This window comes from Curcuma longa, chromosome 8 (genome assembly GCF_044706935.1).
Source record: "Curcuma longa cultivar G26 ecotype Majalengka, Jawa Barat chromosome 8, ITB_CL_G26_1.1, whole genome shotgun sequence".
Lineage (NCBI taxonomy): Eukaryota > Viridiplantae > Streptophyta > Magnoliopsida > Zingiberales > Zingiberaceae > Curcuma > Curcuma longa.
Genome location: NC_133868.1, coordinates 1,004,240 through 1,030,775, shown reverse-complemented (window position 1 = coordinate 1,030,775; position 26,536 = coordinate 1,004,240). Strand labels below are relative to the sequence as shown.

General features: G+C 35.1%; 1 protein-coding gene across 1 annotated transcript in view; it reads right to left on the bottom strand.

Moving 5' to 3' along the window:
* The window catches only part of LOC141832830 (uncharacterized), a 108,403-nt gene that overhangs the window by 67,417 nt on the left and 14,450 nt on the right, over window positions 1–26,536 (bottom strand). Inside the window, 11 exon segments of the mRNA XM_074720202.1 lie at window positions 1,975–2,073; window positions 2,163–2,259; window positions 11,491–11,600; window positions 17,109–17,306; window positions 17,394–17,588; window positions 17,689–17,809; window positions 25,383–25,450; window positions 25,530–25,625; window positions 25,699–25,803; window positions 25,900–26,218; window positions 26,297–26,389. Of these exon segments, the coding sequence (XP_074576303.1) occupies window positions 1,975–2,073; window positions 2,163–2,259; window positions 11,491–11,600; window positions 17,109–17,306; window positions 17,394–17,588; window positions 17,689–17,809; window positions 25,383–25,450; window positions 25,530–25,625; window positions 25,699–25,803; window positions 25,900–26,218; window positions 26,297–26,389 (1,501 nt within the window).

The following is a 26,536-nucleotide window of genomic DNA, read 5'->3' as shown; positions in this document are numbered from 1 at the left end:
GATTTTAGGTTTAGTAGAGTAAAGAAAGAATATATAAAATTTAAATTTAATAATATTATACGTCATGAGATAATTATTAATATAGGAGATATAGGAAATGATGAGTTATCTATAACAGAGAGTTTTAAATATTTAGGATCATTTCTATAAAAGAATGAAGGGATTGAGAAAGATGTCTTACATAGAATACAAATAGGATGGTTAAAATGGAGAACAGTGTTAGATGTTCTTTGTGATCGTAAAATACCTCTAAGATTTAATGAAAATTTTTACAAAACGACGATTAGACCTACTATGTTATATACAGCTGAATATTGGGCTACAACTCGAGTACATTAGCAGAAGATAAAAGTTGTAAATATAAGGATTTTAAGGTGGATGTGCGAACATAAGGATAGACAAGATAAGAAATGAAAATATTAGAAAGAAAAGGTTGCATCTATTGAGAGAAAACTCAGGGAGACACATTTAAAATGATACAGACATGTATATAGACGACCAATAGTTGTTCCAATTAGGCGATATGAAATTATGACAAATGTGTACATCAAACGAGGAAGAAGCCCAAAAAATCTTAGTTAGCAACAATGAAACAAGATAAAATTTATAATAGGGGATAGAGCCCAATGGCATAGAGAATCCATATAGTCAACCGCACCTAGTGGGATAAGACTTGATTGGTGTTGTTGTTGTTGTTATCTATCCACAAAGTCAACAAAAAAAAATAAACCTCTTTAAAATGGAGTTATGAAAAAATAAAAAAGAATTAAATATAATATAATTTCAAATCTTTATAAATATACTATTGTCAATGAAATTTATATATATAAATTTAATTTAATTTTAAATTGATTAAAATAATCCAAGCTAAATTCAATTTAAATCTATTTGATCTTATCATATTTACTTCGTGGACTTTAATTAATTCTAAATTAATTTTACTCGATAATTATATAGAATAATCAATTATTAATAAAAATATTTTAATTAATATATTTATATTTAAAAATATTAAAATTATATCAGCAAGGCACTATATGATATCGAAATCGTATTGTTTTGGTCATAAATTAAAACTTCAACACAGTTCGAAATTTTTAACCTTATAAGAGGATACGTATCAACTTCTAAGGTAAGACCAACTACCCCACCACTCATACTAACAAGAAATGAGCTACTAATACAAGTTGTCATTGCCCTGGCTTGATCTACATACCATCAGCTAAAGTGCAATCATTGGAAGAAATTGTCATTATTGTCAGCCATAAATACACCATAGAAGCCAATTGCATTTCAACCACTTCACCACTCCTCATGCTGCTGGGGAGAACTCCTAATCAAAGAGAACTACATTTAAGTAGTCAATAATTTGATGGATAGAGAGCTAATAGTTTTGAGTTTGATTTCGGGTTTACTACAAAAGATAAGGAAGATGTGATCACTGCATCTTATTGCATCCTCCTCATGCTCAGGTCTGAAACAAGAGAGACGTGGCATCATGCAAGGTTCTATAGCAAGCAGGCATCATTTCTTAAGAGTTTGCAATCTTTTCCAACATGGGTGATGTGATCAGGTTAGTCATCTAACAATAGAGGTGGCACAGTTCGTGTTCATCTTCCTCTTCCTCTTCCTCTTCCTCTTCTTTCCTCCTTTTCTTCTACTGCTTCCTCTTTTTCCTCTTCTACACAATTGCATTGTTCCAAGTATTCAACTGTATGGTGTGTCGCCAAATGTCAGCACTTATAAAAAGATCATTCAGATCAGAGCACAAAACCAGCTCCAACCTTGAGATTTTGAACTTAGGCAGCTAATGTCAGTAGTGAAAAGCAAGGTGGAGTTGAATGAAAAATGATAATGCACAATCAAAATAATGAATACATACTATTGAATCGTAGAGGAATATGCAGCATAAACAATATATAAAATTGACAAAAAGAAAATATGAAGTCAAATCAATTAGATAAAAAAACATACAGATGCACGATATATTGTTCCCTGAAGTCTTTTTTGCCATGATTTCAGAACTTCATCGTTATCGCAAAGTAAGATTAATGCGTTGGCATCTTCAACAACCTACAAGAATAAGAAAGCTATTTAAACATCAGGTGATCAAACAGTAGAAGTTGATATCATCGAGTCCATATGCTTTCACTCAACCACACCTTCGAATTGAATTGTCCAGCATCATACAATGCTAGGACATTCTGCACACCACGGGTGAACTCTGTAGGAACTTGATGTACCTGTTTCCCTCTTAAACTGCCAAAAATATTGTTTTATTACTATGACAGTATGATAAAATAAAAGTCCATAAAACTAAAATCTTAAAAGAAACTTATCAATGATAGAAAGGCATCTTATGTTAAGTATCAAAAAATTTAGAACAATTATCCAACATTAAGCATGTTAACTTTGAGAACCAAGGGCATAAGAACCAGGGAAAATAGATAATCATATAAACCAATAAGCAATCACATGTACGTGTAGAGAGACCAACTCCTAAACAAGCATACAAGGGGCTCCACCCTGAGTGAAAAAGAAAAAGAAAATTGGATGTGTATGAGTGACAAACGTGGACAAGCTTTACATGGAGATTAGACAAAATTGCACAGAAGAAACTTATAGGAATCACTCATCTGTGTAGAGAAGCCTTTTAAGACTCAGATTGTGTAACTCTCTCTTAATCTTTAGAGTCAAACTTGAATAGACCAATCTTACAATTAAGCAATGTTTTGGTTAAAAGGATTATGAATGCAAAGATGCATTTCTTTGAGCCCCTACGAAGCAGCAGAAAAGAGAGAAAAAGAATGAAAGGAACAAGACAAAGATGTTTTGATGCCAAGTTATCTATTTGTATTGTATACAACAACAACCAAACTTTTATCCCGCTAAGTGGAGTCGGGTATATAAATCCGTCTACGTTATTAGGCTCGATCCCCTATATATCCTCATCTATATTTAAATAAATTTTATGTTGTTTTATCATTGCTAATAAATCTTCTTTGATCGCTCTCTTCCTCAATTTGTATGTGTATTTGTCATAGTCTCGCATAATTAGGGCATTTATTGGTCGCTTAAATACATATCTATATTATCTTAAATACGTGTCTCAAAATTTTTCCTCAATAAGAGCAACCCCAACTTTCTTTCTTATGTTTTTATTTCTTATATTATCTATCCTCGTATATTCACACATTCACCTTAATATCCTCATCTCTGCGATTCTCATTTTTTACTTATATGTTTGATTCATAGTCAAATATTCAGCTCTATATAATATAATAGGTATAATCACTATTTTGTAAAACTTCCCCTTAGAGGTAGTTTATGAACACAAAGAAAACTTGTTTGTATCCTATGCAAAACAACTCTATCAATGTCTCCATCCTTTTGTAAAAATAATCATAAATATTTAAAGACACATAATGCATCTTCTACTATCTTAATAATTGTTTTACTACCTAAATTTTATATATTCTATTTTTACTCTACTAAGCCTAAAACATTTTACTTCCAACGTTTCCTGCCAAAGTTAGAGTTTAGCATTAACTTCATGTGCTTCATCAACTAAAATAATATCACCTGCAAACAATATATATCATAGTAGCGTGTCTTGGATGTGTCCAACGAGTTCATTCATAACTAGTATAGAAAGATATGGATTTGAAGTCGATCCATGAACTAACCCTATCTTTATAGGAAAATTTTCAATATACTAATTATATTAATAGATTTTTTTACTACTACTATATTGAGAGTTATAATCTTATCTTCCTTCCTACCTACTTCCGCTACTTTGTCTTTTAACAAACTACCTACGACAATAACTACTACATTTCTCGTTTGACTGTCTTATATACTATAACTTAAAATCTGAATTCTCTATAATCTTTATCTTCTCTTATACTCATTTTGTCTCCTATAAGTACAAAATCTAATTCTTCTCCTAATCATTATACTACCTCTGTTAGAGTGAAAGTTTCTACATTCTATATTTTCAATCTAAGACAATCAATATTCTTATACTATTCATTCTTATCCAACAAAGGTGTGCAAACTCTTACATATTTAATATTATATTCAAGTTCTCAAGGAGATATTGCGGTCCTTGTCGAGATATCGCAGTCGGACCCTACAACGCATACCTTCCAGAAAACAACCTAGCATTTCCATAATAGTTTAATAGATTCATACATATCATTTATCTATATTTTATGCTAGCTAACAACCCAAGGCAACTCTACTCTTTTATCTAAGATTGGGATTGTCATGGTGGAGTTTATTCGCCATGGGCGGAGTTTCCCTGTTAAGGGAGATGTCAACTATCTCTCCTTTGTATTGTATAACTTAACAAATACATAATTGACTAATACTAGGAAAGTTATAATTTACTAGTAAAGTGGCAGTAATGCGCCTATTCAAAGTGTTAATTAAGATCATAGTAGACAAAGACAAATCTTCTAACATATAGGTAGATGGCCAAAAAAATATCATAAATTCTTTGCCATCCATAGGATGACGGACACCTATGACATAGTCACTAACCAAGAATCTTGGTCCTATATAAATTCACAAGCTTAAAAGATTTGTATATTTATAGTATCAAAAAAAAAATCAGAAAGAAGTGGCTAGTTTGCATATAATTAGAAAACTAAGTCGAAAAACAATTAGAAATTTATATAAGAATATTTACATATAAGTTTATCCATAAATATATAAATTATTATCTAGTCACCATCATCGTGCAAAAGCCACATGTCTTGCATTCCCATCTAATTTATGTAGGATCAAGGAGAGGGTAGAGTAAAGGGGGCTGGATACTTGATCAAATTTCTATAAAACCAAATTAATGCAGCGAAAAACAACAATATACATATAATACTTGCAATTAAATATCTTTCTCCTTCATAGTAAAAAGCTAAAGATGGAGAAACCTTCTTCCACTTTCTCTCTTACAAGATGAAGAATTAAAGTACAAGAGTCTTACACATGTCCTGCATTCCCATCTAATTTGTGTAGGATTGAGGAGAGGGTAGAGTAAAGGGGGCTGGATACTTGATCGAATTTCTATAAAACCAAATAATGAAGCGAAAAACAACAATATACATATAATACTTACAATTAAATATCTTTCTCCTTCATTGTAAAAGCTAAAGATGGAGAAACCTTTTTCCACTTTCTCTCTTACAAGACGAAGAATTAGAGTCTTACAAGGGAGCCTAATTACTAGGAAAATGAGATTGAAAGCTCGGAGCACTTAGAGAGGCAGAGATTTAGCAATATATCTTTCCCTCGTACAAGACAAAGAATTGAAGTAAAAGGGAGTCTTATATAATAGAGCACAATTACAAGGAAAATAAGATTGGGAGCTTTGAGCACTTAGAAAGACAGAGATTTAGCGATAAGCCTTTCTTTCATATTTTCCCTAGTTGACAAAACCACTTTTATAGCCAAACTATCAACTTTCTTCTCTCTCCACAGAATGAGCTTTCTCAGATGAGTAACTCGACTATGCAGGCATCGTCAATCGACCATTGACACGATTTGATAGTCACATGATTCGATTTTAAGAATCAATGGTAAATTGGGTTGTTACCATTAGGATCATCAATCCACTTTTGGAGTTATGACTAGCAGCTGACTACCTTCAAACTCTAAACAAACAAAAAAGATTTTTGGTCGACTACACTAGTCGTCCATTTCACCTCATTGAGTTTGTACTTACCTACATTCCCCAAGGTGTTTAGCACTTTCTTGTTGATTTTGACCTTAGTGCTATGAGATTTCCGAGACTTCGTGCCAAGAAGCTCCTCGCTTCCAAGACCACCTCCTCATGCCTAGCGTCTAGTCCTCGTCAACCTGCTAGGAGTTTTTGCACCTGTCTAGCATCTAATCCTTGTTGATCCTCGTCAACTCACTAAGACTTCTTGCAGTTGTCAAGTGTCTAGTCCTTAGCGGCTTGCTAAGCATCCAAGACCTCAACCAGTTGGAACTTCATGCCAAGTGTCCACTTGAACTTTTTCTTGCCAAGCACCTTCCTAGACTTCTGTTGTTGCACCTACAATTTGTTGGAATCATCCCAGTGCAATGCGCGTATTTACACGTTTCGTAAACGTATGCAGCGGAAATATACAAATAATTAATAGGAAATTATTACATAACACACGCAAGCAAAATAGGAAATAACAGCGTATAAGGCATGACAGAAACTTAAAATTTTATAAAATAACAAAGTATTCAACGCGTACCTTATTGATGACATTGAGCAAAATTGGCATCAATCGAGCGGTTCTTGTCGAAGTCTCGCCTCCACTAGTGATCCACACTAAGCTCTCATCTGGACGGCTTCGGAAGCCACAAGTTCTTTCATCGTCTTCAGTACTAGTCGATGATCGATAACGATCAATTCGAGAGAAACCTTATTTGTCACGATCGTTTCTGGAATTTTCTAACTGTCACCGGAAATTATATTCCAGATGTAGTTTTCGATGGTCAACCTTTAACCGCCGATAAAAGAACAAATAGGTCGGAACCATTCCGATGATGATGGAACGTTACCCGATAGCTTCATAAGCTTCCGATAACAATTTGACAGCAAAAACTCCCAACAACAATTTGACAGTTATTCCGACAGCGATTTCACAAATCGCTCCGAGCAAAGACATAATAGCGATCTTTTCTTCTTCGACAACAATTATTCACAAGAATCAACTGTCAATGTCTAACGCTGATAAAAAAGACACTCTTCCATGCGGTCAACCAAGGTTCTTTATTGGGGAGAATCCAAAAAAAAGGGGTAGTCTACCCCTGATCAATCTCCAGCCAGCAAGATCACGATCGGGAAGCTGGAGAACTCGGCGCTCGGCAGGAAAAATAGCCGAAGAAAACAACGACGTTGCTTGGGAGGGAACCAACGCTAGGTTATCACCACATGTGAAGGAGGAGAACTACGTCGCGGGTTCCTGATCGCGGCCAAGGTGCCCTACATCTTGCGCTCGCGCGGGCGGCCACTGATTGGGAAGGCAAAATCAATAGACAGGAGAGAAGGAGGCGGCAGCGTGCTCAGGCTGTCGCGTGCTATCGAGATTGCTAGTCAGCGCTCGCTTGGTAGCACACATTGGCCAGGAGCCAGAAATCGAGGGGGATCTTCTTCTTTGCACTCGCGAGAGAGAAGGCGGCGCCCAATGGTTTTCGCTGCGGGAAGAAGGGATTTCAACGGCGGTGGCTAGGGTTTTTCCAACTTGCGGCCAGCGCCCGCTCGGAAGGGAGAAGAGCTAGCGCCGTAGGCTTTCGCGGAGCAAATGAACAGAGGCGCGGCCAAGAGGGATTTTATCGCGATCCTCTCTTTAGAAGCTATAGTGCCTCTCCTTTAAACTCGAATAAGTGATTAGGGTTAGGAATGAACCGGGTTTGGTTTAGGGTTTTTCCTGTTTGAACCGAACCGGCACTGTAACGAACTGGATCGGGTTCAATTTTGATTCGTTTGGTTCAATAACCAAACGATCTCCGATTTGACCCAAATTAGTTTTATTCAATTCGTCGTCACAAGACGAATCTACTCATCTCTTCCGTTTTATCAAAACTTCTTTCATTGTGAACCAAACCAAATTGGTCTAATTTGGTTCAAAACCGAATCATTTGGTTCAATAACCAAACAACCTCCGATTTAAACGAAATCAATTTCGTTCATTTCGTTTTCATGAGACGAATTCCATTATTTGTCCTTTGTCTGATCCAACCAGACTTTATTTCTCTCGATCTGAGAATCTAATTCTCAAACTCGTTTTAAGTCCTTCAGAGAACTTGTTATGCGTGTGACCAATAGGTTCCCGATTATGTTGGTCGTCCGTAATTAACCATTAATTACGGAACGATCATGAGTGGCACCTAGTAGTACATCATGATCCTTAATTGATCGAAAAATCAACGATTGATTCCAGAACATTTCTAAACTCTTCAGTAGCTACAATGAGACGTGTCTCATTTCTTTCACCGTCTTATACCCGCTTGGTTCAGGACATGGACTATATGTGTCAGTCCCTACTAGGCTGACTACGTCACATCTAACCCAAGCTAACTTTCTTGTCTTGTGGATTCAAGTTACTTGTACATGTGTCCAAGAGTACCATACTCTTGACATGTAATGCTTTGGCCAAAGATTTTTAGTAACAATCTTAACAAGCGGCCGCAGGATATATGTTTCCTTTTCAAAAGAGCGGTGAATCCTCTATGGGTTATTCAAATACCTTCGGACACTTCAACTTATACCCAATCATCTTGGGTCCACACCTTCTCGAAGATGCTTGCTTAAGATGTCAAAGTATAAGCCTCCATAACCAAGGTGGCTTGAATATCGCAAGTAAAAGGAAACTCGCACTTAAGCTGTACTGAGATCTTCATTGACATATGTATATAACCATATAAAGTCTCAAGGCAGGTCACTCCAACGAACTGGTTACCTTTAACCAGCATCCATGTTTAACTCTCAACATCCAATATTTCCAACCAGCGAGATCAGCTGCTTGGCTAACCAAGGAGTTTAAATGTGTTAGTCTTGATAGAATCGATGAGATCTGTGCTCATCAATTCCTCAACTAGGAATAATTTCAATACATCCATAATTGCACATGTAGATATGTTCATTAGTTATGATTCAATCACAAATTCTCTCATGTTATGAATCGTATTGCGGGCATATTCAGTAAATGAGTTAATATCCAATCAAACACATAAAAAATGTGCACTCAAATAGTGAATTGTTATTTATCCAATAAATAGTATAACCGTAAAGCGATTGCCTTATCTCGAACACCTCTCAAATTTAACACAATTTATGTCAAACTTACATGCCCCTGCACACTTATATATATGTCAAATAAACCACATTGACTAACTTATATATTATTTAAACATCAAACTAACATGCAAACACACGTTAGGGCATGATTGCACCAACAATTCCATGATTCAAGATTAGTCCAAATGTCATAATGAGAGGAAATGTTACACCATAAACTATAAATTGTCTTTTCATAATAGCTTAACATATTGGGAAAATGATTGCTTAATTGAAATAGATAAGTGATAGTAAAATTTCATGTTAAAGGTATAAATCTTTTCAAAAAACATGTGACTCCAAATTATCATCATGAATGATTACTCTAGAATCACTTGGCTTTTCATCATGTTAAAGGTATAAATCTGATTGAAAGAGCCATAAATTTTTAAAACACTTATCATTTTGCCCCTATTTTATAAAAAAAGTTACATGACAGTAAGCTACATTAATTATTAGTGTTAATTATTGGGGAATGAAATGTCAAGAGTTTGAAAAATCTTAGGTGTGGCATTTTATGGTTTTAAAATTCTGAGGGTCATTGGAAGAAAAAAAACTCTAGTGGCAAAATTAAACTTTCCACTACTTTCAATGACACTTAGGAGGTAATTCTTCCTAGTAAATTGATGGCTAGCTGTAACTAGGTATTAAATGTGATAATTAGTATAACTAAATGTTAATTATAAGTTAATATATATTATTTGTTATATTAATATAACTATATGTTAATATAAATATTAGCTAATCAAAAGACACCTTATCTGTAATTTAATAACTATCAAAGTTATATTAGTTAATAATTATATAAATAAATAGTTATTATGTATATATATATATAATATAATTATTTGGTTCCATGGAATATCTAATGAGGGAAGAAATCACAACAGTGATTCCATCACGCGACGCAAGTTGGATTATGACTCTGCTATGTGGTGCGAGTCATGACCATAGATTAAAATCTCATGCAGGATCGACAACGCGTTCGGAATCATTACCTGGGACCAGCAACCAAGATTTAAAATATCGAGTCGTACCGAGGTTTCGATTCCGGACCGAAACAATACAGTTTCGGTACCGTATCGGTATAGTTTCAATATTTTTAAAATATAAAATATATTAACTAAAATAAAAAATTTAATCTAAATATTTAAAAATAAAAAATAAATTATTTTTAAAAAATAATAAGATAATTTTATAAATTTTAATAAAGTCTATTTAAATTATCTCCAACTATAGCTAGGAATTTATTATTAAAATCACATTAAACCCTAAGTTTAAAAAAAATAAAATAAAAAATCACGACTAGCCACACGCACAACAGGGGGCGCACCCAGCCCACACACAGAGGTGTCGCCAGGCTCGCGCGACGCCTCTGGTGGCGTCGCCGAGGCTGCGGAGGCTTCGTCCGGTCCCGACGACGCCTCTAGAGGCTTCACCCAGTACTAGCGAGGCCTCCAAAGTCTTTGCCAAGGACGGATGATGCTCCATGTGCTCGTTGTCATGCGCGGATAAAGCGGAACAAAGGATTTTTAACTATTTAATTAAAAATTTTAGATTAATAATTTTAATCAATTCCAAACTATAATTGGGATAATTTAAATAGTCTTAATTAAAGACTAATAAAATTAACCTGTTAATTATATATTTTTATATTTATATATATATATATATTTAATAATTTTATTTTTTAGATTTTACATTTTTAAATATTTAAATTAAATTTTTTATCTTTAATTAATATATTTTATATTTAAAAAATATCAAAATTATATTGGCACGGCACGATATCGTATCGAAACTGTATCATTCTAGTCCGGGACCAAAATCTTGACATGGCTCGAAATTTTAAACTATGGTCGTGACCATGACTCTACCACACGATGCAAATCATGACCCAACTCAATCGCGCGACATGATCTATAACTAGGTCTCAACAACTCCAACACTTCACATTACGATCTGCTCTCTACTCCCCATCTCATCTCTACTCACCTTCCCTCGCGACTCCACTTCCCTCAACTATGAATGTCTTCGCATCCACTGCTCAGTCTATTTTCTTACTCGTCTCAACTTCCCCTCCCTCTTCTTGATTTCTTGATCAAATTATATTATTCATGTTGATATCTTCCTAGCTTGGTGTGAGCGAAACAAAGTATCGGTCTTGCTGCCTGGGACAGCTCGATACTTTAAAGCATAATCCTATCAATACCCCACACAAGCACATGTATAATCAGTATGTTTTATATATATATATATTCACTAAATCATATAAAATATGAGAGGGCATCCTGCTTAAAAGTCAAGGCATAGTTGTACATGTTCTATTCACCATGTTTTCAAGTACTGACTGGACATAATGGGTATTGATTTAGTATCCTTGGTGGATAGTTTGTTTGTTCTATGCCTTGTAATCGCCTAAAATATCAGTTCAATTAAATGACAAAAATCCTTCTTGTACTAGTTTTCCCTATATATATCAATTCTTAAGATTGTATGGACATAGACACCAGATCATAATATACCAACTTCAACATCAATTAAACATAAGAATATCAAATCCAAATGATGAAATTTATGATAAACTATAATAAATGAAAGATAACAGAGAAAAGTCAGTTTTCTTTGAAGTTAATAAAGGAAGATATTGGCACCTGATGCATTGTTTGTATGTTTTTGATCTGGGATTATCCAATACATAAAGAAATGGGCCAGCAAGGCAAAAGTACTTGCGTTTCCATGTAGCTTCCCTATTCCCAACACCCTATCAAGAGGAAGCAAATTAGTCATAAAATAGCTAATTGAAAATTAGATCTATGCTCAATAATTGCACGTACACATCAGCTATACTTCACACAGGATGAATAACATGGTAAGAAATTTGTTACCCAGCAACTTGCCTCTTACCAGCATGGAAATTAAAGGGAACTAGAAAATCATGTCACTATTATTTGTTGATATTGACAGCGCATATTTCAATGGATAAACTGAGTGAAATAACAAAAAAGAAATTGAATGGATTAATTGGCTACTCAACTTTATGACCACAAGAGTTTCAACTATCTGGCATCAGTTACATGGATCATTTGTTGTAGCTAACGTAGGGTAATATCACTAATCAGATTATATGAAGTAATATTGATTCAATTGTTTGAGACAATTTTGTTCCTTTGTTTACATTTTTCATTGCATCAATCCTTAATTAGTTCACTTTCCGATCGCTTCTCTCTCGCGAAGGAGGCAGCGGCCAAATCGAATCAAAGCATAGGCCTTCCAGGGAGAAAATCACGATTACAGCAGAGAAGGGAAAATGCGACGTCGAGGAACCTTTCCCCTTTCTCCGGTAGTGGGCTCCGTGCGGGTGCGCTCAGGAAAGCCCGATCGAGATCGGCGGCTGACACGATTAGGGTTCGACACGATTAGGGTTCTTCAATCGACGACGAAGAAAACCCTTTTCTCGCGCGCGAGCAAAAAAGATCGGCTAGCCAAATCGCGATTCTAGAGAGGGCGGAGGGCGGCGCAAGGGTTTCTTCGTCATCTCTCCCACGATGCCAGGATGGCCTTAAATCGCAATCCACGCGATTTCAACGCCGACGGACGCAAGAACGCAAGGAGAAGATCGCGACTCTGTCCCATGTGCGCGCGGTAGCCAAACAGAGAAAATCGGAGAAACGGGATAGAGGCCGAATTGAGTTCAACCCTAGGATTCGCTGTAGCGAACCAGACTAGACACTATAGCAAACCGGATTTAATAGAGGTAAGGTTTAAATGATTGTAATCAATCCTAACCATTAGAATTTAATACCAATCACTCATTGCTATTCGATATTATATCTCATATAACATTTTATTAGGGTTTGGATCCAATCAAAAACTCCATCTCTTATTGGCTTTGGATCTAATCTAAAACCCCATCCCTCAGCCCAATGCCCAAAAAAATGTGTCGATCAACTTAAGTTTAATTCAAAATCAAACCAAGTTAGTTAATTTTGTTCAAAACCAAATCGTTTTATTCAATAACCAAAACACCTCCGATTAAACCAAATCAGTTTTGTTTATTTCGTCTTCATAAGACGAAGCCCATCATCGCTTCCGATCTGTCAAAATATTTTCCATCAGAACGAAACCAATTTGGTTCATTTCATCTTCATAAGACAAAGTCCATCATTTTTGCCCTTTGTCCGGTTCAACCAGACTTTATTTCTTTCGATCTGACAATCTAATTCTCAAACTCGTTTTAAATCCTTCGAAGAAACTTGTAGTGCGTGTGACCCAATAGGTTCTCGATTATGTTGGTCGCCTGTAATTAACCATTAATTATGGAACGATCATGAGTGACACCTAGTAGTACATCATGACCCCCAATTGATCGGAAAATCAACGATTAATTCCAGAACCATCTCTGAACCCTTCAACAACTACAATGAGACGGGTCTCGTTTCTTTCACCGTCTTATACTCGCTTAGTTCAGGACATGGTCTATATGTGTCAATCCTCACTAGGCTGACTACGTCACACCTAGCCCAAGCTTGCTTTCTTGTCCTGTATAATGCTTTAGTCAAAGAGTTCCAATAACAATCCTGGCAAACGGTCGCAAGGTATACATCTCCTTTTTTAAGGAGTGGTAAATCCTCTGTGGGCTATCCAAACACCTTCGGACACTTCGACTTATACCCAATCATCCCGAGTTCATACCTCCTTGGAGATGTTTGCTTAAGATGTCAAAGTATGAGCCTCTATAACCAAGATGACTTGAATATCGCAAGTTAAAAGAAACTCGCACTTAAGCTGCATTGAGATCTTCATTGACATATTTCTATATGCATAAAACCATATGAAGTCGCATAGCAGGCCACTCCAATGAACTAGTCACCTTTAACTAACATCCTTGTTTAACTCTCAACATTCAATGTCTCCAACCAGTGGGAACAACTGCTTGGTAAACCAAGGAGTTTAAAACGTGCTAGTCTCAATAGAATCGATGATGTCCGTATTCATCAATTCATTAACTAAGAATAATTTCAATACATTCATAATTGCACATGTAGAGATACTCACTAGTTGTGATCCAATCACAAATTCTCTCATGTTATGAATCGTATTACGAACATTCAGTAAATGAGTTTAAGATCCAATCAAACACATAGAGAATGTGCACTCAAATAATGAATTGTTATTTATCCAATAAATAGTACTACCATAAGGCGATTGCCTTAGGACACCTCTTAAAAATAACATCCAATACATTGAATGCACTAAGCTCCACAAGCTTACTCCATGTCATCTAATCCTGCATTACTATGAGCCTGCCTTATACCATGCCACCAAGTCATTAAGCATATAATATATCTCAACCACATTAAATCAACGAGCTCCACAAACTCTATGTGCACTACGGATTAAGCTCAATATAGTCGAGTTTGAAGAGCTAATTAACTTAATGTGGTAGAGTCACTCAATGGCTTGGTGGCACAGTATAAGGTGGACTAGATGGAACGATACTATAATGATATCGTGTCGACATATAGTGTTGATGGCATCAAAGAGGAAGAGGAAAGAATCAACAAAGAAAAGAAGGGAAGCAACAATAGGAACAATAAAAGAAGAAAACCCTTTATAAAGCAACCTAAAACTCTTAGGCCACTAGGCCCTAATAATAAGGAAATAGCTCTCTAAAGAAAACCCCATTACCTATAAGCTATTATTACAATAACCTACCCGAAATAAACCCAAATGATATATAGCAAATGTTTGGTCTTTGAATTACTCAAGTACTCCTCATGAACCACTAATAGACACTTTACATAACTCCCTAATCCTTTTGATCACCCATTCATCTTTGTCGCCTCCTTAATAATATCTCCAATCAATATAAATCATCTATCATGCTTATAACAGCCATTATGAAATGCAATCCCCTAACTTAAAGTGTTTGTCAATAATTAAAATATAGTGATTGATTGTGATCACAAGAGAGGAACCAATTTTCCAACATTGTTTACTAGCTAACATCCTATCCACTAGTTACCACATTTTTAATCCTAATTCCCTAATCAAGTCAACACAAGTACCTACATGACTTATTTTAGTACACTTAAAGGTCGAGTCTTGTGACCCTTCAAAATTTGATTTAGGGTATTTTATCAATTGTTGATAACTATTCTCATAGCATGGCTCTTCAATTAAATAATGATTATATATTATCCATTCTTTTGGTGTAGAGATAAAAATAATATTTTGAATCTTAATTTGTGTGTTAATGAGTAACAATGCAAAAAAACCACTTTCAATCTCATTTAGTCTTTCCTTTTTTAATCACAATATTTCCATTAGTTATTTTGCTCTCATACATTCTAACAAAATCATATTTTACAAAAGAAAAGGCATTCAATTGAGACAATAAGAACTTTTAGGAGTTATATAGCTTTGTGATAGTGATGTTTTTATGATGTATGATTTGATATTCCACACAAAGTTTAAAATACCAAGCTGTGCCTAGGTTTCGATTCCGAACCGGAACGATACAGTTTAAGTACAGTATCGTGTTATGCCGATATAATTTCAGTATTTTTAAAATATATTAACAAAAAATCAAAAATTTAATCTAAATATCTAAAAAATAAATTATATATATAGATAAAATAATTTTTTAAAAATAATAGGATAATGTTATGAGGTTCTAATTGAGTCTATTTAAATAATCCCAACTATAGCTAAGAGTTAATTAAAATTATTAATCTAAGTTTAAAAACCCGATCCATTCACTATTCTGCATGGCCTGTGCGACGTGTCCGGAGGCATCGCCGGACCCAAGCGACGCCTCCGATGGGGTGATTGGCCCTGCGTCTCGCCTCCGGAGACATCGCGAGGCCCAGGCAATGCCTTGGGACAACGTCCTAACCGAAGCTATTGGTGTTAATGCCAGACCGCTAGCAGAATGAGAAATTTCGCCGATATCGAGCAAAACGATTAGACAAACACAAGATCAAGTGTAGAGGCGATATACAAGAAAAAAACTGTCAAATACTTATTTATAGAATTTGCATAGGTCCTATTAGACCAACACAATTATATTATAATAATCAAGTAGCCATGGAAATCAACTCCAATTCAATGTCCATCAGAGGACGAAGTGCACGACGACATATCGTCATAAAGTACAATGTAACAATCAATTGGTAGATTTAATAACAAAATCCTTGAAAGGCCCAAAGGAGTGTTGAGAACCTATTTGTGATTATATAAATGTACATGCTCTTAGATATAAATATTGTAAGACTAATACATGTACAGAGGAAGCAACCTAAGGATATACATCTAACATTTTTCCCTATCAAAATTAAAGAACCATGGATTAAGATATCATGTCTTGTTAGTCGGCACAGACGAAATTTATCGTTCCTCCCATCAACCGACACCGACACGGGTACAAAGTCTGAGTTACGATCTCGCAGCAACCTCAACGAGGCCATGAAGGCAATCGCAACCTCATGCGGCCACCGTGAGATCACAATGGCAGTCGTGACCTTGTGTGGCCTCCGCGAGGCCGTGAAGGAAGCAACGCGGTAATTTTTCTATTTTTTATTTTTCTTTTTCCTATTTCTATTTTTATCTTTTTATTGCTTTCCCTATTCCTTTTTCTCTTTCCCCCTGTTGATTTTTTCCATACTTTATTGTTAAATTTTTTCCATCTTTCATGTTAATTTTTTCCCTCTTCATGGTTAATTTTTTTCTCTCCATTCTTCCACAAGGGTAGAAAATTCTCTTAAACTCTTTAAGGATTGTTAATTTTTCTCCTTCATTCATCCACGAGGTAAACAAAAAGAAAAATAAATTATTAAAAAAATTAAATATAATATAATTTCTAACCTTATAAAATATACTACTACTGATAAATTAAATTATTCTATATATAAATTTTTATATTTTAAAAAATACCTAAATTGATTATTGTTCCGACCATAAACCGAAACCTCAGTGTTAGAAGTGTTTCATGGTATAGTTTATGTTTAAGGATATAGTTTATGTTTTTCTACAATAAGTTAGACAATAAAATATTGATACATGTCTTAAGGAGTGTTAGAAGTGTTTGGTATCCTAGAGGTTATGTAAAGATGGGTTTTAATCTCCTTTATCCCACTTCACAACTTCAACAACTAAATAAAAATCAAGTAAACAACCTAGGCAGCAATAAATTAATATTCCATCAGATAAACTTTCCTATAGAACTTACTAAGTATAACAAAGAAAACAACAGAGCAAGAACAAAAACCTTCCATGTTAAAAGAGATAACCATGCTTCAAAATCAGCCTGATTCCATGGTTGAACACTAATTTCAGTGTTGTCCTCCTGAAAGATCTTCACAACTTGCATTAGGCGGTGGTACCGTGCAGGAGAGAAATGGAAGCCCAAAGAAGGCAATCGCACAGCAAGTCTTGTTGATGGATACAATGGATTTTCCAAATGGATCTATTTCAAAAAATAGGATGAAATCTTAAATTCTTTTTAAAAAAAATAAAACATTATTGAAGGTGAAAAATCAATTAAAGATCGAACCTGCTGGAGTTTTCCAACAATTCCACACTTTTCAATAACTGGTAGGAAACTGTTGTTATTTACTTGAGCAACATCAAGGGAAGTTTCACTCCAACGGTAATTGCCATCAACTAAAAATGCAGATACATCACTAAGGACTAAATTGAACTGCAAGTATAAATCCTTCTCTTCTGAAGAATCACATTCCCAGTAATCCTGCAAGTAGAAGATCTATTAGTTACTAACAGGAAAGAAAAAATTTTAACATAATTTCCTATTACAAGTTCAAGTTGTAATAACAAGGATCTTCACTGACCTCTGTTGTCACCATCAAGTTTCCCAAATCAAGGAGAAGTTTAGTTGCATGCAAATCATCTGGGTAGAACTTGGTGGGAATAGTAATCTTTGGAGCAGCTATATCCAGATCAAGTAAAAACCTGAAAGTGTTGATTGTCAATCCAAATAGCTACAAAAAAATGTATAAAGTTTTCATTCATATGAGCTACTGTCAATTATAATTTTCCCTGAGAGAATAGGGGAAAAACAAAAATGAAAGGAAAAAAACAAAGCCTTGATTAAAGTGGCAAATGCACGCCAAATATTTAATATTTAATCAGAAGCCACTCACTCATAAAGTAGTCAATGAAGATAAAAGTGAATAAAATTGCTCCATGTCAACATTATCCATATCTACTACATGTTATCAAACAAGGTCGAACTGACCGGCTGAAAATTTTTGATAGGCTCAACCAGACAGGTGTCTAAGATAAGTAGACAGGCAATAAGAGAGCCCAATAAGAATGAAGGGGGGTGGAGCCATCACACCATGGAAAAAGTATGACCTCCCGTGCACAAGTAAACCCACAAATCTATATTCATAATTGGAAAAACAAATGTGTGGTTATCTAAATCTATAACAAAATTTCTTTTTATAGTTTTACATGAACATCAACAAAATAATGAACTTTACTAGTTTATTTAATGAAGTTAAAAAAAAATTAAGTTCAAAACCAAATCAATATCAATTCTAAAGATGTTACATCATTTATTATAAGTGTTAACTCAGTTCAAGATTTACGGATGAATTCAGGATTTCCTTTAAAATGTTTTTTAAATTTATACAAGGTTATTTAATTTTAGAATTGTTATGAATTTCTAAAGTTGTTTAATTTTTTGGGGAAATGTTTGAGAGTTTTCTTGGATAAGTTAGTTGTTATTTTACGAAGAATACATCTTGTTATCAATTTATAAAAGGGTAGGAATATTGTACATGAATTCATTTTCAATTTATGATATTTTTTAGTATTTTTAGTAGCATAGCGTTACATCAATTTGGTATTAGCCTAGTGCTTTACCAATTTTGGTTTCTTGTAATTTTTGTGCTACATGAATTGGTATCAAAGACAAATTCTTAATTCGGTTTGTTCTTCCTCCTTTTGTGCAATTCCTTCTCTGAGCACAATGTCTCCTGATCTTAAGCCCAAGCAATCCCATTGTTGATCTCAAAGTGCTTCTCGTCTATGTTTTTTCACTTGTATAAACATAGAGCCACCAAAAATCAAATTCTTCTCCATCATGATCAGAACCAGTAGGGCATCTCCCCTCCACCATTTGTCAATCTTGATCGCCCACAACAAGGACAATGTCACCTTTCCCTTTGCAGAACCAAAAAGGGGAACTATCTATTGCTCCCAGTTGGATTGACACTAAATCCACCCTTTTCTAGGAATTTTCCCTCTCAGTGAGATTGCAACAGCCCCCACCTAAAACTTTTTCATTGTTGCCCACAACACCACCAATTCATAGCATAACTTTACTCCCTCACAACACCATGTTGCTGCATCACCACAGGAAGAGCTCAAAATGCTCAACCAACATTCTTGTTGCTTCCTCCATTGTGAAAATTTTAATGATGTGATTTTGAATTTTGATGTTTATCAAGTTTCAAATAGAAGATAAACATGTGATTTTGATATTTGATAGTGTTAAAAAATTTTGAAGGAATTAAAAGTATACTATTAATTTTATTTATCAATCTCATATGTATATATATAGAGAATACCTTGACTTAATTAAATCCCTACAATTAAGGTAGTTGGAGCATAGATATTGATCATGTCCAATTTGTTACAAGATAATTGACCTGAAACCCATTTAAAATTTTTGTGAAAATATCTCCTAGTTGTTCTCTTGTCTTCACATACCCTTAGAGGTCAAACCCTACTGAATCTTTTCACGGACAAAATAACAATCAATTCCAATATGCTTAATTCGCTCATGAAATAAGGTATTGGAAATAATATGTAGAGTCGCTAGATTATAACACCACAATTAGGCTGCTACTAAAGTTTTAAGACCTACTTTAGTCAGAAATTGATATATCCGCATTATCTCACATACTTTGTAACTCTATATTCTGATTCTACACTCGAACATGAGAGAATATTTTGCTTCTTACTTTCCATGAAATTAGATTTTCCTTAACAAAGACACAATAACCGAATGTGAATCTTTGATAATCCTTCAACTTTAGTATGCCATGATTGCTATACAAGATACCTTGTTGCTTTCAAATAGCACAAAATTCATTCTACAATGCCCAATGATTAACTATTGGAGAAGTCATATACTGACTCACAATATTAATTGAATATGCAATATCTGGATGAATCATAATGAGATACTTTAACTTTCCAGCCAATCTTCTATACATCTTAGAATTCTCAAATAATTCACCATCTTTTGTGAATTGCATATTAGAAGTCATTGAAGTGCTTCATGATTTAGCTCCTAATTTTTCTATCTCAGACAATAAGACAATTACATATTTCCTCTGAGATAACAAGATTCCTTTCTTACTTCTTGTTACCGCATCACCCAAGTATTTTAAACTTCCTAAATCCTTTGTATGAAACTGACTATGAAAAAAAGATTTAAGGGATGAAATATCTACAATATCATTCCTAGGAATGACAATATTGTCGATATATACAACTAACAAGTTGATGCCTCTACAGACTGTCTGCAGAGCACAGAATAATCAGACTTACATTTCTTCATTCTAAACTTCTTAATTGCCTAACTAAATTTGCTAAACCAGACGCAGAAACTTTGATTCAAATCCTATAAGGATTTATGAAGACAATAAACTCTCATACTCCTCCAAAGCAATAAAGCCAAGGGTTGTTTTATATAAACTTCCTCTCAGAGATAACCATGAAGAAAAGCATTTTTGATGTCCAATTCGTGTAAGGGTCAATTATAAGTGACTGCCATGGAAATAAATAACCAGATTAAACTAAGTTTAGCAATAAGAGAAGGTATCAAAATAATTCACTCTATAGTTTGGGCACTCACATCAACAATACTATTTTCACTCACATCAACAGTACTATTTTCAGCTTTTACTATAAGCAATCGATTGCATCAATCGACTGTAGTTTCTCTAGTCGACTAGGCTCAATTCTAGAACAAACAGTCATTCTGTTTGTTCTTAATTCCATCAAAATCAACTACTCAATATCAATCGACTGCTCAGAATTAGTCAACTGATAATAACATTTTAATCAACAAATAATTACATATCAATCATGAACTAAAACAATATCCCAAAGTTTGAATATCATGAACTTTATTGCAGAAGAATATCATGAACTAAAACTTTGTTTTAGTTTATGGTATCTTATTTAAGATTTAGTAGTCGATTGCTCATACCACGAATTGAATACCTGTTCTGTTCAGAATTGTGGTTTGAGCCTTGACCAATCAATTGGTATTTCCATCCAAGTCGATAGATCAATTGATTTAACCTCAAAATCCAAGTCCATCTTTTCCCTTCATCCTAAGTTACATCCTAAGTTACAAGCTCGCTCACTCAAGACTCACCTTTACTGGCCAAGAGGTTCTTCATATCTCTAAGACTTCTCCCTACCAAAAAATTCTCATATCTCCGGGAATGTTTAAAATCTCAACCCATATTATAACCGTAATGATACAATTTTGATACTATATCGTGTCGTGCCAATATAATTTCGATATTTTTTAAATATAAAATATATTAATTAAAATTTTAATCTAAATATTAAAAAATATAAAATATTTTTTAAAAAAATATGGGATTGCAACGCCCCATATGATAAATAAAAAAATAATAATTTATTATATATTTTTAAAATTAAATTAAATAATATACATGTATATATACTAACTGGAAACAGCCTCTTGCCAAAGGCAAGGTAAGGCTGCGTACAATGGATCCTTTCCCCGGACCCCGCATGGCGGGAGCTTTGCACCGGGCTGCCCTTTTACATGTATATATACTAAGTTAATGAGGTAATTTTATTAGGGTTTGATTAAATCTATTTAAATTGTCTATTTATAGTTAGAAGTTGATTGAAATATTAATATAAATTTATTATTAATCTAATTTTCCTAAGTTTTCTACCTACACCCCGTGCGCCCACAGTGTCCCTGTCGCGACCCGAGGACGTCGCAACGGCCTCACTGCAACTCACGAACGTCGTAGCAGCTTCACTGGAACCTGGGGAGGTAGTGGCGGCCTCCGCATCCCCGCCACAAGCTGTAGAAGTCACGGCGACCTTCACGTCCCCGGCAAAGCATGACCCGTGAAGGTCCCCTCCATAGTGCCAATACCAAACAACAAGCGGAATTAAAAATTAATATCTCGAGTTGTTTCATCTGATGCAAGCAAAACATCTCGTTTCACTCATGGACCGGCACCGGCAAAAGCGATACCGACACATGACACATCCAAAAGCATCATGCGGGAGGCGTCCGAAGGCGTCATACAGGACCAACGATGCGTCCAAAGATGTCGCACAGGACCGGAGGCGTTGTGCGGGATCGGTGTCGCGTCCGGAGGTGGCTCCAGAGCTCGGCGACGCATCCAGAGGCGGCCCTTGAGCTCAGCGTTGCATCCGAAAGTGTTGCTTGGGCCCAACGAAGCGTCTGAAGGCATCACCCAGGCCAGCGACACATCCAAAGGCGTCACCCCGATGACTCGTCTAGAGGTGTTGCTCGAGCCTGATGACACATCCGGAGGTGTCGTGCAAGAAATCGACGACGCGTCCGGATGCATCACCAGGACCCAAAGACGAGTTCGAGCGTGTCGCACGAGCCACAACATGCCCGCAGTCTTGGTGGCACGGAACAAGGTTAAGTTAGGTTTAATTTGATTAATAATTTCACTCAACTCCTAACCATAATCAGGATAATTTAAATAAACTTAATTAAAGTCTAATAAAATTATCCTATTAATTTAATATATTTTTTAATTATTTTATTTTTTATTTTTATAGTTATATTTTTAAATATTTAAATTAAGTTTTTATTTTTAATTAATATATTTTATATTTAAAATATCGAAATTATATCGACATGATATGATACGGTACCAAAACTGTATTATTCTAGTCCAAGATCAAAACCTCGACACAGCTCAAGATTTTAAACCATGGGCGGAATGGAAATTTTAGCCGTTTCACCCAACAAGGACTGGAATTTTCAACCATGATCTCTGAGTCTTTCTTATGCCAAGAACCTTTCTCTTGCTTCCGGGAATTCAAAATTCCAACTTGACCTTAGCCAAGTGTCCACTTGGATTTCCCTTGTTGCCCCTACAACTTGTGGAAGCACATCTACACCTACAAACTTGACATACATGTTAAATCACATTTTTGTCTAACTTAAACATTATCTAAATATCAAAATACAAATACTTGACGTGAATGCACAAACAATCTAAAGTGGGCTCAAGCATCTTAGGTAAAATTCCTTGCAACTTTCTCCTCTTCTATCTAGCTACATAGAGAATTTTTTTCTCCTAGCAATGATGGCAATGAGATAATATCTAAAAACCTTAAATCCTTTGATTTTATTTGTTTATCAATAACTTGTTTAATTGAATATACATTATTCTATTATGTATTTTAAGTGCTTTTATGATATTATATGTTTTTTGCAATGGAAAAAGTTGTATCACTTGTTTGCTTTAGATTTACTTCTGGCTATGAATTGCTCTTATTGATAAATATAATATACATGTTAGGTAGTTTGAATTTCTATATCAACTTAACTACTATTTAGATATTTTTTAACATTGACTGCATATGCATTATGTCATCATGGGTAGGCTCCTCTAACCTAAAATTCCATATTAAAACTTACCACATGACTGATGGTGCAACGGAAACGGTTCATGGATCGCTAGAGGTGAGGGGTGAATAGTGACCTACAATAAAAGTCAACATTTTTCTCTTGCTAAAGTTTTAGCAAGGACACATGCTAATTAAAACAAAAATATAACATAAAAGAATACGAAGTATAAAATTTACTTAGTTACAACCCTCGGGTTGTTAGTCCAAGACTATGAATAGCTCTATTCAAAATCTCCTCGTCAGAAACGATCCGAAAGCAGAGAAACCTCATACAATAGTTGAGCATAAACACTAAAATTGAACAAAAACAATTAAAATCCATTGTGTACATTCTTCTTCGAGCTTTAGTCTATTTATATCTTTTTCTTCGATATGACCATTTTGCTGACGTGGCACTTTCGAACACCTAGTAGCCTTCCGGACGCCTAGATTCATCGAACCCAATCCACTCTGACAACAATTCGCTAACGGCTCTAGATGATTCCTTGCGATCCGGGTTGCCTGGAAACGATCCAGGCGCCTAGATTCCGATGGCGTGGACTCCATCCTGATCTGTCTCGACAACGGCTCACGCTGACATAGAATGGGGTATCCGAGCGCCCGAAATGGATCCGGGCGCTTGGGGTCCGCTGAGTCCGAGCGCCTGGAATAGTTTCAAATCCTGGAATGGTCAATCTCGTGTTGACCATTTTCCTCCTCCGTTCTGCATTGATCACCTTGCGCAGTCTGCTTTGTAGCTTCTCATCCCTCGGACACAACGAGCCCTTCCGCTCACTCCCATGCATCCTCACTCCGTCGGAGTAGTCTTCCACAGCTCCTTGTATCTCGAATACACCAAGCCTGTCAGCTCCTTTTCCGTGGCATCCTTCTCGCTCGCTTACCTCTTCTGCCATGGTTCACCATCTGAAAGTGTTCTCTTAAGTCCCTATACACTTAGATAAACGCATTAAATATAACTAAAACCTAATTTCAGACTTATTTGACCACACATCAAAACTCCACTAGGGTACTAACAATGACTAGAAGTTCCATCTAACTTCCACCACTATTTATCCGACAAATAACATTTTGTTCATAAGGATATCATAAACATAACATCGAGAATCTAATTACAAATATTTTTACATATCAAACTTGAACGTTCTATCACTTCTTTTACACTCTTGAAATCACATTTGCTACATTCGTTATACTTAGAATTAAAGGGCATGCAAAATCTAAAATCCAAACTATAACTAATCAGAAAAATTAAGTTTATTTGTTTAGTTTTAGTTTAGAAAAAATTAAAAGAAATTTATTTTGGTTGAGTGTTTAAGAACGCTAGTAATAGATAAACCAAACTAAACCCATATAAATGGTATATACAGGTGTATATTGTATATCCATATGTAATATGAACTAATATATGAATATGTGTAACATTAGTAGGGTTGATTAATATTCAGTGTCATTATTGAGAATCAAGTGTAGCAAAAATTAAGGTAGCAAATAAAAATACTAACATGAAACATGATGAAATAAAAAATCACTAATTTCAAGAGACTAAAACATGAGAGTAATTAGATGTAGCTCGACAAATTGAAAGAAAATAGATAGAGATGATATGGACTTGCTTAAATTTGGCCAAATTCTATAATTAGAAGTTTGAAGTATAATTAGGGAATAAGATTCATGTAATCATCCTTAAATAACTTAGACAACATGATTTAGTGATGATGATGACAAACTTTCTTTTCTTTTGCAATGGAAAATTTTCACCAAACAAAGCTGCCTTACAAATTAATGCAATCAAATAGGCTATCACATTACTTGCTTACAAGTACTACCGACAAACCTGGTCTGCTCCTTCAAAACCCTGTTCATTTGTTGTTGAGCACTGCGCTTGACTCCATCAATTGTCATCTATATATAATAGCAACAGGAATTCTAATGAATAGGTTTTGACAATTAGAGAAAATTGCTGATAATAAAATTGAAGAACCTGCACAGCGGCTGCAGCTTCCAGAGCTAGGGTCTGGCTAACAGAACTACTACTCTTGAAAAATCCAATAATTTGGTCAATAGATTCCTTTATATACTGTTAACAAAATCAGGATAATTAGAAATATGCACAATACAAATACAGAATGTAACCAACTACAATAACATACAGTAACATAACATGGAGAAGCTTTAGCGACAAAGCTCCAGTCTACTTGAGCATCAAAAGGTTTGTATGAGAAGATGCCAACCAGCGAATCAGAAGCAGTAGCACTCTGTCTCATAATATAAATAGATGCACAATCAAACCCCACTATAATAGTGACAAATAGTTAATTAATTCTGTTGAAGCACATTTTAGAGATTCAAACCTCAGCAAGGAGACCATATGGTGATGAGAGCTTGTAGGACCCCAATGTAAGATCAAAAACTTTTGCTTCTGGATATGTTTTTATTTTACAAGCTAAACCTTCACAGGATAAGTCAGCAAGGAAATTTTGGCCCTCATAAACAAGCCTAGATGCATTATGTTTCATGTGGATTTCCATGTAAAATTGCATGATATCTTTCTCCTCAGAAGCCAATTGGTAATCATCAGAGCCTTCTTTATAGCCAATGATCTTATTTAGCTGCTCCCAGTCTTCATCATTGAAGCCTCTATGCTCACTGTCATCTTTGGAAGAACCAGTCCTAGAAAAGACACCATTCGATGTATAAGTAGTTCAAGGTATCCCTAAAGAAATGTGTAGAAATGTGAAAAATAGCAACCATCCAAATGACCACCAAGAGCTCTTAGAATTTGTTTTCTCAGCCATGAGATCTGATTCTGATACCTGCTCCACAAACTTGTGCGCCAACATCCTAAAGAGAAAAAAGTTAAATATCAGCATCCTTCCAAAAGAAGATCAAGGTCTTACTCCCAATCATAAATTGGAAAATAGTTTGAGAAAGTATTGTAACTAACAGTTTTGAAAGGCTATAAAGGATTTAATGTGAATTAAAGGGCAA